Below are 13111 nucleotides of genomic sequence, written 5' to 3' on the forward strand. Positions count from 1 at the left end.
ATATTTTTTCACAATATGAAGATTGTCTTTGGTGACAGATTGTAACACTGTAGTATTTATATTACCTTGAAAAATTGGAAAGATAATCCAGTTTCCATACAAAATACTTAAGTATCCTGGACACCAATACTCCATATGATTGCCCTCCAAATACAGTGATTGCCTTCCAAATATTGTGATGATTGCACCCCCCCCCCCATATGGTGATGATTGCCTTCCAAATATGGATGATTTCCATAAACATCATTTGTACTCTAATTAAAGGTCTGAACCAACTGCATTCAAAATGAGGTAATCAAGGGAGTATATTCCATTGCATAAAACAGTCTACAAGAATTTCTGAAATGTGTGCTTAAGATTTTGACCACTTTATCCCAAATGAAGGTATACCCAGTTTCACTGCCTGCAACAGGAAAAACTAATATAATAACCTGCATGCATATTTAAACACTTTTTAAATCATGCAAGTTAATCTTTTGTGAGAATAGGAATTGATGTGCATAAACTGCTTTGTATCTCTTCATACGCTCTCCAGCAATAAATATAGAAGAAACCTGCAATCACCTGTCTTCTCAGTGTAATGTTGATCATTGATTTTACAGTTATCAAAGTGGTTTAATTCATTTCAACAAGGTCTTCTGATAAAAGTGTGTTGTTTATTACTACATTGAATAAGCTAGCGGCTTGTTTAGGGAACTGCTGGATCATGTTGTGAAGCATGTAAACTGTTTTCATTAGAAACAATTCGTCTCCATGATAATTAGGGTTATCAGAGTGGTTTCTACCCATTCACCATTTTCTGAGAACAAGTAAAACCTACATTCCAACAAATAGTTTAATTTTTCACAGGTTTAAAAAAACAAATTTTCCTGATGTCTAGACATCTTGTATACTATTTAAAATTGTAACATATTTTGAAAATAACTGGAAAAATGTAGAGTTCAGTTGTATAGGTTAATTATGTTACTGGATAGCTGTTTCTACAAAGATCTTGATGAGAAATACATAAATGTATATAGTGAAAAAAATACAATGCAGTTTTTTAATACTGCTTATATCTTTTGGAGAGGGATGCCTGTCAGTCTATGGGTTGGCAATTAAAGTATGTCATGTCTTTCAACAAGGGTTGCCTGTCTATAGGATGACAATTAAAGTATGTCATGTCTTTCAACAAGGGTTGCCTGTCAGTCTATAGGTTGGCAACTAAAGTATGTCATGTCTTTCAACAACGGTTGCCTGTGTATAGGTTGGCAATTAAAGTATGTCATGTCTTTTAACCAGGGTTGCTTGTCAGTCTATAGGTTGGCAATTAAGGTATATCATATCTTTCAACATGGGTTGCCTGTCTATAGGATGGCAATTAAAGTATGTCATGTCTTTTAACCAGGGTTGCCTGTCAGTCTGTAGGTTGGCAATTAAAGTATGTCATGTCTTTCAACAATGGTTGCCTGTGTATAGGTTGGCAATTAAAGTATGTCATGTCTTTTAACCAGGGTTGCCTGTCAGTCTATAGGTTGGCAATTAAAGTATGTCATGTCTTTCAACAAGGGTTGCCTGTCAATCTGTAGGTTGATATTTAAGTTAGATCTTTTAAGAGGACTACTAGTTCCAAATTACAAGCAGTACACGAGCTAGATGCTTCATTTACTGTCTAATAAAAACTAAGAAAATATGAAGAAGGGATAACTTGAATAGATCTAAATATACAAGAGAGTTGCATTGGAGCATCTGAATAACATTAGTAAAATCTTTCAAATAAGAAATTGTTTGCTTAGAAAAAATTCTGAAAAGGGGAGAGGGACACATATACAAGTATTTTCCATGTTAAATACAGTAAACACTCATGCAAATTTAACTTGCCTATTAAAAGTGGATGTAAGCACTGTACTACACTGTATCGGCAGCTGCACTTATGAAGCAAATGTACACTCAATGTTGACCATCTTTTTCGCTAAGGGTTTGACATTTGGTTTTCATAGCACCAACCCAAAGGGAAGGGTACATTATATGGTCATTAATTGTACATTATTGTTTAAGTGTGCACATGCATGATTATTATGTTATTGGTTAAGTGGGTACATGCATGGTCATTAATTATGTGTTATTGGTTAAGTGGGTACAAGCATGATCATTGTGTTATTGGTATTTGCATTTAGTTCCAGTATTTTGCATACTGCATAAATACTGTTAAATTTGGAATCTTGAAATTTGGTGAGAGGATGTTCCTTGATCAGAACTTCACCCTTGTCACAACACTATGACCCATATTTTATGCTTCACAGCCCTGTTTATGACAGAACTTTGAACGTTAGTGATTGTATGCAACTCTATTAGTACAATACCCTTACAATAAAAAGTCATTGTGACTTAACATTTAACATTTTACTGGCTTGTGTTAAGTTTTTGCATTTAGTTTATGACCACATTGGTGTTTTATCTCTTATATAATACTGTTATACAAGGAATTGTGAAACTTGATGAGAGGGTACTACACCATCATCTTAAAAGTAGATCACTGTGACATGTCACATTTCACTGACTGGTTCAGTTTTTACATTTTTGCTGTAAAAGCTTTAATCATTAAACCAGATGATTTCATACATCTCTAAGTACTACACTGATAAAGGTCTGTGTGATCTACATTTCACATTTTACTGGCTTTGGTTAAGTTTTTGTATTTAGCTTATGACCACATAAGTTTTTGACATGCTCTTTGCTATCCTGTGTATAATCATGAAACTTGGGGATACATTTTGATGAGCACTACTCCCTCTATCAGTAGTAGGTCAATATTGACAATATTTTTATGCTTCAGTGACTAGGATTACATTTTGTTAAATGTTCATTTCTTTACACTCTTCATGGTAGAAACATGAAATAGATGATTGTGTGCATCTCTTTTACAACCACACACTTACAACAAAAGAGGCTTGTTGCTTATGTATTGGGGGAGGAAGGCAAAAACTAACTTTAATTATGTAATACCTACCTGCCACTGTTGCATTCTGGGATGCAAGTCCCCACATCCATGGTAAAGAATTCCATCCTCCATTTAGTTTAGAATGTTAAGAAATGCTGCAACATACGTAACATAGTCTCAGTATTTCTAGTGTGACTCTTACATCAGAGGTCAATCTGGATTGCTCTTCCAGAAGAGGGAATCTATGCAACCATGGCAGGTATTACATAAGTTAGTTTTACCTGCCCCCCCCCCCCATTTTAATAGTATTAATACACTTACCTGCCACTGTCGCATTGCAGAATTTGCAATAGGTGGGAATCTCACATACAAATTACCTAACTTACCTTTATTATTGTTATCTCTACTGTAATCTGCTGTGTAGTTGAGACACATTTTGCATCATTACTCTCAGGCCCAGCAAAACAAAATGGCTTTGCTCTGGTGTGCCAAAGATAAGGTACAAGGAGAATGTAGTATGAGAATGGCATAAGGAATCTCTGAAAACATCCTTCAGAAAGAGGGATTTAGGTGGTTCAAGAAGTGGCAACAGCCTGCACTTCATAGTTTTTCATTCTTGTTAAAGAAAGATTTCTCTTGGTGAAGGACTGATCAGCTCTTGATGGTGAGGTCAGTTCATCTGGAAATGGTAGATGCTGACTGATTGGAGCAAAGCTGACTTCATCAAATGTCTGACCAATATACGTGTCATCCAAAGGAATAGTTAACTGATTATTATCATTCTGAAGAGCTCTTTCGCCATAGCTATTGTAACTGCACAAGCAGGGTATAAATCAGGGACTTTATTTTCGATAGGATCAACCTTTCATCCAAAAAAAGGCTTGTCAGTCACAAGCAGATTAATCACATCCTTATCTTCAGCTAAGTCACTGCCTAGCAATTAATGAACACCCTCAATATGCAAAGAAACCACAGCACTAACAGCCAGAGGCACTGAGACTAAATCTGATGTTAGCATTATGGAGAGGAATTTGAATAAAAGTGCACTCTACTCCCTGAATAAAAAAACATTCAGAAGCAGAAGACTTGTCAGATGCAGGCCAAGTACCTGATAATGAAAGATACCCATCTTAATATTTGAATAGGGATAGGGTTGGTTGAATCACCATTAAGTGATATAGAACCTTTTGACATGAATAATTCATAATTCTCCATAATAGAAAAAGATGGGTTTGTTTGACCCCACAAATGTATTATTTCCAATACATGACCTTGACATATGAGAGACATTTAGAACTGCTGTCTTTAATCTGTTGCTTATTTATTAATTAAACCAATCAGAAATAATATGCCTTATTTTCTTGCAATATGTGCACATAGGAAGAGGTAAGGATTTTTTATCAGTCTTATCAGACATTGGATTCTTATTGGTTGTACCAGATTGAAAGATGTAAGTACTCATTTCAGACTCATTTGGTTTCTTACTAACCATCAGCTGATAGCTGAAACTTTGTGAGTCAAAGAATATTCGTCTGTACAAGCAACATTTTCTAAAGTATCTATTTTGTGTTCATCAAGGTAAATCTTGGATGTCGCTATGGAAACAGTTCTTGAGCTCTTAAACTAATATGAGTTGTCTAAGTTTTTCATAATCTTTATTAATCTGCCTAGATGCACACCACCTGTCAAATAGTTATTTTTCCCTAGCAAACTCAACATAGTTTCTATTTTGCAATTTCAAAATCTATGTTGATATGCCTCGGGTACCTACTCATACCCTTTCAAGATAAATTCCTTGTCCAAACAATAATCAGCACTTGCTTCTACTGACAGTGAAGTATAAACTTCACAAGCTTTGCCAATAAGTACACTTGTTAATAATAAAGTCCAGTGTTCTCTTGGCCATTTTAGAGTCTCTACTTTTTCAAAATGTGGAAAATATTGCAATATGCCTTTTTCTTTAAAATGGGGTACAAATCTAATCTTTTTTTTTAACATCAAAAACTGAACTTCTATGAGTGGAGTATTTTTTGCTTGCCAGTTCCAATTTCCTTTCTTCCTTTTCTTTTTGTATTTGTAATATCGTTTGTATATCTCGTTCTTTTTTGTATATGCTTTTGTCTCATTTTGTACATGCTTTTATCTCTTTTTTTTTCTTCATGCATTTGCGTCCTGCATTTGCATTGGGAATTTCATCTCCATCACTTCTTTTTTTCTTCTGATTTTGTCTCTCACTTTCCTTTTTTATCTAGCTCAAACTTTCTTCGTTTTATTCTTGTATTTTAATATTGATTCCATTAGTTACAAGTTAGAGTCAGTTGAAAACTTAACAATCAAACCCAAAGCATTTTTATCAAAAATATTTGTTTCTACCAAATATTGAACCAAAATATTTTTTACTTCTTGTTTTAACAAAGATGGCTCCACCTCCTAAAGATCGTATTGTTTGGTAAGTTGGAGCAATTCGTCCTTTTTCAAGGACTCTAACCATTACTGGGTAGGATTTAAAATAAAGTTTTCCCCTTTAGTTGACAATGTGAATGCCTGTTGGTTTCACTATGTAAAATCAAAAGACTAGGGACTAAGAAAATTTTGAAATAAAATGAATTTAAATTTCTAAAGAAATTAAATTTCACTGAAATATTTATAAAATTCATATCCTGTATGAGCCCCCAATTTGTGTTACAACTCCATGGTCACAAACTAACAGGAAGAAGCAAAACCAACAATTTTGGTACAACGAAGAATTTAATTATCAAAGTCATAAATGAAAATGTGATAGGATCACAAGAAATGAGGATGACTCCACAATCGGAATGAATCTGATTGCTAAGTTCTCTCCTTATATACACCAAATATTATGTCTAGATATACTCCATGTGACAGATCAAACTACTCATTTTGTGTTGAACCTACTTATTCATGTGACCTAGCCCAACCAATTGGAAGTTAATGAATTCTTCTAGAAATGTTGAAGTCCCATTAGCCAATGAGAAATTAATCCAAAGGAGCCATTAAGTCTTGTTATTAACATTATTATTAATAATTGTCAACACATATGTAAACATCTATTTATAGATCTTATGTAATATTATGTTCTTACTAGACTGGTCACGTAGTCAAAGTTAACTCAAGATATTCTGTACAATATACGGTCATGAATAAAAAAAATAAAGATATGCATAACAGACATGGTATCAGTGAGGTTTCCAGGGCTTTTGTTCTATAGCTATGGTGAAAGAACCTCCAAGGTCTTGGTAAAATATTTAAAATGTACAAATAAATAACACCAAGGCTAAAATTTATTTGTTTAAAACTATCAATAAAACCATAAGAGGTAGTTTTAATTCTTTAAATAAAAATGAGTCCCTCAAAGGGACTGATGTTCTGCTGGCCATATATAGTTTCTAGGAATCCAAGATAAAATTTCTCCTGTCTTTTTATTCCTTTAACTGCTGTGCATTGAAACAATCTATGATATTCCTGAAAAACTACAATATCCCAAAGTTGGTAATAGAAATAGTTTCTTTCATTTAACATGTTCAAAGGATATCATGTGTTCACAAGTTACCTATCAGTACAAAAAAATCTATGTTGTGGCCTTTAACCTTCATATCATGGATAGAATGTCGCTAAACAGACAATTTCAAGATATGTACATCAGTAATGCAGTCTGTTCATGAGAAGTAGCCGATACAAGATTTAAAGATGACATTGTGGTAACTATATTGGTTGCCAGTTTAGCACCATTTTGATTTATAGCCAGCTAGACATCATAACAAGTCTTAAACCAAAAACCCTATGTAGATTTGACTATCCAATAGTTATAAAATTTTCACTAGTTGTCTAATCAAAGAATAGAAAAAACCCTGATGCAACCATCTATTCACGAATTCAAGATGGTTGCTGTGGAGGCCATGCCTGATGTCAGACCACCACCATTTCATTTATGATTGTGGACTGTACTTTAAGACGATGGTAATTTGCAAACAACATGTTGACACAGCTTTTTGAGTCAAGAATGTTCTAGAAAAAAAAACTTATTTTATAACTTGATAGAATTTTCTATTAGAATGACTCTTGTTTAGGTCAAGTGGGGATGAGAGTATAGACAAATAAATATTTCATTCTGATCTTAAGATCAGTCTGTGGAATTTATTTGTTATCAGACTTTATACCTGTGTCTAGATATAATTCTGTAAGAATTATTTATTTAAATCATTCATTGGAGTTACTAGGTGCTCAATGACTGGATTACCACATTATTTTGGGATTTTTGTGAATTTATTCAAAGACATTCTGGATTGCATTATTGGTATATCAGGATCTTCAAGACTACAGGTACATCAGGACACTCAAGACTATTGAAGTTCATTACGAACATTCTATACTTTTGGATTTGTATTACATGTATATGGAATTTATTCACAAAACAGCTGTCTTTTGAATTTTCACTTTGTATTCTAGGAAATAAATTATTTGTTGATTTTGTTGGTTTCACTTTCTTTCTGCTACATAATTTTAATCCTAGAGTTATAACAGTAAAGCAGACATCAATTAGCTCTTCTGACCTATGACCAGTAGAGTTTAAAAAAACACAACCATAGTGGTCATGGGGAAAATTTAAGTGAAATTAAAGAAGTCACTGTTGAGAATAAGTGGTCAATGGATGAAACCTCAAAAGATACTTGAAGGTTCACCATACCAAAAATACAGTAACGTATGTTAGTTGATTGTTGAGTGACATTTATCAATTAGTTACCATTGCAAAACTTTATATGGCCATAATAACCAATTAGATAAAGCCAGTGATATCTCCTTCTCTCATAGATAACAATTTTCATTGTTTTACAAAATATTACATTCTGTCAGTGCTTAAATTTAGAATTAGAGAAAGTGTTCAATTGTTTCCACAGAAGGAACATGTAACACTCTGGTAACCAATACACTCATGCCAGATCTTGTGGAGCTGAAGTTTCAATGAATAAAATCAGAACACATGACTTTGAGGGCATGAATAAGCTGTAATGATGCTATAGAACTGACCATTACTCTGTAAGAAATATTTCAAATCAGCCCATTACTGAACTTATCTGAGGCCTTGTTGTGAAGAGTCACAACAAACTGGGTTTAAATAGAACTAAAAATGTGAATGGTAGTGTTTCCACATCAACAGGATGCCTAAGTCGGTTGAAGGCCATAACTATACAATATGATCAAAAGTTGGTCATCACAAACTAAAGTGAACTCTTGTAAAGATGAAGCCTCACAGAAAGTTTGATTCAAAACAAAACGGGGAATACCAGAGTTTTCACAAGCCATACTGATGCTTATTTAAGTTGAATAAGGGTTATAACACTGTAAGAAATGGTCAAATCTAGTCGTCACTGAACTCATCTGATACCATTTTGAAGTGAAGCTTCTGATCAAAGGTGGTTGAAATCAAGACAATATGTGAATGCTAGAGTGTTTACAAGATGGCAGCATGTCTACTTCAAGTGAATCCCGGACCATAGCTCATCGTCAAACTCATTTGAGTTCTGATGGTAAAGCCACTGCTGTTTCTGTATTGAAATAGTGACATCTATGTTTCACAATCGTTATACAGGCAAGACAACATAAAACAAAAACATTTACAATTATAATTTATTTTCCAACTCAAGTACTACCATATATAAGTTAAGTCCAACTTCAAATGACTTAGACCCAATACATTATGTGCCAGTAGATCCAAGTCTAAGCTGTTTGTTCTACTCATTACTCCTAACAAACTGCATAGAATCAGATCTCCTGGTGCACTATTGGATGGCCAATCTGAGTTTCTGCAGTTTGCAATTAGACTGAACTTACAAGTAAGAATACACAGTATGTAACCTTTTAAAATATCATAGCTGCCAACCTTCCAGGCTCACAGTTAGTGAAAATAGGGATAAAAAGTCGTGAATTTGGACACGAATTCGTGAAAAATACCATGACAATAACTCCATCTACTCTGACTACTCCGACTGTCAATATTACACTATATCAAGTTTGCAAAATAAATATTTATTTATCAAGACATGATACTGTGGCAGACTTGAACTTCCTCAACTGCTTGATCGTAAATTTGTTTTCTGAACAGTTCTGACTTCTTGCCTGCTGGTTGATCTTGGGGACTAAAATTGCTGACAAATTTTCTGCAGCTAAGGAGGCCTTAAAGTCTGTCTTTTTTTTTCCTCACTAAAGAAAATACTCTTTCGCTGTCACTGTTGCTGTGAGGAATGCACAGGAGCTGCAGCATTTTTGGTTCTTCCACAGGAAAATTTGGAAGCGATTTTCGAGTCTGGGAACATATGTCAGAACAAATGCTTAGCATGGTCTCCAGCTGATAAAGGTAGATTGTGTTCAACACAAGAAAACTCACAAATAATGCTTAAGCATTGGTAGCCTGCGGGTTTTCCGCCAATGGTTTAAAATATTCCAGAGCTGAAATCTGCAAATTCTTAATTTTCCCAACTTCTACGTGCTTTTTGCAACCGACATTCTTCCTCACATCGTCTCTGCGATGGCACACTGAGTGCAAAAAGCATGAATGAATATCAATGTTTAATGGCAGAATGCACGGCCAATTTTTTATATATTCCAAATTAAACTTCACTTTTTGAGTAATACATTTCTTTTTCCTTGGTGGTGAAGACATTTTCAAAATCTTACATGCGATGCTGAACGGTAACTCGAATCAGTGTTTTGACGCATGCACGGAGCAAATTTCTGGTTCGCCCCAGTTTCTCTCAAAAGCACTTGTAAAATTACTCTTATACATATAGATTAAAATAGGCTAAAATGCTTGCGACCGGGCCAACTTACTAATTGGCTGTAGATCTACTAATATCGTGACCAGCGGTACCGGACCGCTTCGGCAACTGCGCATATCACGACTAGCGCTTAACGGGAAATCGTTTTTTTTTATTAAAGATTTAAAATAATTGAGGATCGGAAAATTCGTGAATTTTTGTCTTACAGCGTGAATCCGTGAATCGCTGAAAAAGTCGTGAAATTCACACCAAATTCGTGAGAGTTGGCAGCTATGAAATATGAACACTATTAATAGTGTTTAGAAATAATGTTTCAGCTTATCCAATTAAGATCTTATCCACAATTAAGAGCATCTAAAAAGACCAACAGACTGAGGCAACAGACTCAATGAAATGAATCTCCCATTAAAACATGAAATGTTAGCACATATAACGCTTGTTGTTTTCCTTATATTAAATGTGTAAGCCTCAATGTGTATGTATGTGAATGTGAGCACAATTTTATTTCTGTTGGTGCTCAATGTGTATGTATGTGAATGTGAGCACAATTTTATTTCTGTTGGTGCTCAATGTGTATGTATGTGAATGTGAGCACAATTTTATTTCTGTTGGTGCTCAATGTGTATGCACTCTTAAGGCAGTCATATTGTCTGCCTGATACATCATGCTGATTGACTGTCACATTCTGTATGTCCAAATCAAATGTTCCAAACTATTAGTCTCATCTTTCGTTATCAATGAAAGCTACTGGTGTGCAGAGAAAAAAAAAGAAGTTATGATTAGATAAGAAATTCTTTATATAATATCCTCACTCGTTCCAAGGTTACTAAACAAAAACAATTGTTCATTTCAGTTCTGAATTTAGGCCTGAAAAGTTTGAAATTGCAATCTCCAGATTTGGAAAAGATGTTCTTCTCTTCATTTTTCTGGCAGCTCCACCTGATATAATTATGCCTCCATAATACCAATACTTGGAAAGAAATGTCATACATTAAACCCTTACCAATATTTCCTAGTTACTTGGTAAGAAATGACATCATACATTACATGCTAACATGATAAATTATATCTCCAAGCTAGGTTTGCCTTTGTTTGTACCAAAATACATTAAGCTGGAAATGTCTGTATTCTTATTCAAGCTTCTGCATTCACTGCTGCATTAGCATCAGAGTTTACCATGTTCTCATCTGGATTGATACATTTCCAAAGACCATATGTTTTTCCCACTGTAGTTTGCCACAATCGCAGTGTACCATCCTCACTCCCACTGGCGTACAACTCCCCATCTGGTGAAAATCTCACACAGTGCACAGGACCAAAATGTCCTTTGAAGGATTCTGAAAATAAAATAGTGGTTTCTATATTTTCTTATCCCAACTACTCTGCTGTCTGAATTTTTCTTGTGCTGTTAAGTTTTATATACAGTCAATTTGTAAAAATTACAATTAGTTTTTTTTACTGGGATCTTCTTATTAAATTTTGACAAATTTCAGATTTAGTCTGCATTTCACTTTTGTTTATTCTGCATTTTGGTTGTGTTGTGCACTCCATTTGCATTCATTATTCAATGTGGTTTTATTTCATAGTCTGTCGTTTATTCATGTATATTCAGATGAATAGGTGAAAATTTGATTTTACATTAACTTTGAGAGCAAGTTTGACATACCACTATACATAGCAGTAGTGTAAAACCAACAATGCACAAAATACTACTAAATCCCTGACTGCACATGACACCTGATACCAATTCATACTCTCTATGGTGTACAGTGCACATGACACCTGACATTAGTTCATACTCTCTATGGTGGACAGCGCACATTACACCTGACATCAGTTCATGCTCTCTATGGTGGACAGTGCACATGACACAAATTCGTACTCTCTATAGTGGGCTGTGCATGCTTGGGTTCGTTAGAAAATATTGCAGTGTTGTGTCAGCAACTCTTGATACACTAAATGTTATATATTTAAAAAATTGCCAAATCAAAGCTGTCCTAAAAGTCTTACATATTCAGCTATCACTACAGCATTCATTTAACTTCACCAATCTCCCCTCCAGTCTAATACTCAAACCTGTACTGAAATTCTGAAATATTTAGCCAATTAAAACAGCATCCTCTTCAAACTCACCTATCTCCCCTCCAGTCTGATAATCAAACTTGTACATCTTTAAGTCCTCACCTCCAGACACAAACATGGACTTCTCAGGATGGAGAGATGCTGAATTTATCTGTGTGGGGGCTTCAAACTCTCTCAACTTCTCATATCTAATATATAAAAATGAGAATACTTTACAAAATACATCAAATCTATATTAAATAATCACATAAACAGTCACATGGTTTTAAAGAAGACACTGAAGGGATCACAAACATTTGTTGTTGATGGGCAGGTACATTTTATAAACAGCTGGTATATAATTAATGTAAGAAAATGCAGTTCCCTTAATAATTTACACAGCATTCACTTAAGCAGGTTTCAGTGTAAAGCGTCTATATTAAACAATGCAACGTATCATCTGCACACAGATCATTTAGATTTCCTCACAGCAAAGTGATTGTCTCCCATAATTCCATTATGTACGTGCCAAATTAAACTTTTGATATGTAATAGTCTTATTATTTAGCAAACAGGAGAATGGCCCATCCCATAAATCCAGTCTCTGATCATCACTCTTCCTAAGAAAGTGAATCTGCAGTTGTGCCAGAACTACTGAACAATCAACCTCATCAGTCAAACAAGCAAGGTTAGGCTTAAGAACATCCTCAACAGAATGAAACCCCATGGCAGGTTAAAATGCAAGATGAAGCACTACAGAAGAAATCATTAATCTTAGAATCCTCTGTGAAAAATATCTGTAGCATCAACAGGACAGTCTATCATGTCTTCATTGACTTAAGAAGGCTTTTTGACAGGGTATGGCATATAGCCTTGTAGGCCACCAAGAGGATATGCAACATAAATGCAAAACTAATCAGCATCATAAAAAACCTGTATGACAAAGTGACTAAACCAGTTCTTGTCAATGGCAACATAGGAGACTGGTTCAGAACCACAGTTGGAGTCAGACATGAGTGCCTTCTCTCACCCAATCTCTTCAATAGCTACCTAGAAAGGATCATGTCTGATTTTTGGAAGACCATATGGGTAGCATCAGTACTGGAGGCAGAACAATAACCAACCTGCACTTAGCTGATGATCTCAACTACTTAACAAGAACTAGAAACCTTAGTAAATCATCTCAACCAAGCATCACTAACGTATGGGATGAAGATCAGTGCTGAAAAGAACAAACTAATGACAAACAACCCAAGTGGCATCCAACAGGAAATAAGAGTGAATGGAGAGCACAGCAACAAGCTTCAAGTACCTAGGTGCTGTAACCTCTGATGAA

General features: G+C 34.8%; 1 protein-coding gene across 1 annotated transcript in view; it reads right to left on the minus strand.

Annotated features, from left to right (window-relative positions):
• Positions 1-8552: 8552 nt before the first annotated feature.
• LOC149786004 (serine-threonine kinase receptor-associated protein-like) overlaps positions 8553-13111 on the minus strand; it is a 42242-nt gene continuing 37683 nt past the window's right edge. The window contains exons 6-7 of the mRNA XM_089976288.1: positions 11848-11984; positions 8553-11051 (exon numbers count right to left, since the gene is read on the minus strand). Of these exons, the coding sequence (XP_089832414.1) occupies positions 10849-11051; positions 11848-11984 (340 nt within the window). The 3' untranslated portion in view covers positions 8553-10848. The remainder of the gene's footprint in view (positions 11052-11847; positions 11985-13111) is intronic.

The sequence above is a fragment of the Sinohyriopsis cumingii genome, chromosome 12 (assembly GCF_028554795.1).
Source record: "Sinohyriopsis cumingii isolate HCF-2022 chromosome 12, ASM2855479v2, whole genome shotgun sequence".
Lineage (NCBI taxonomy): Eukaryota > Metazoa > Mollusca > Bivalvia > Unionida > Unionidae > Sinohyriopsis > Sinohyriopsis cumingii.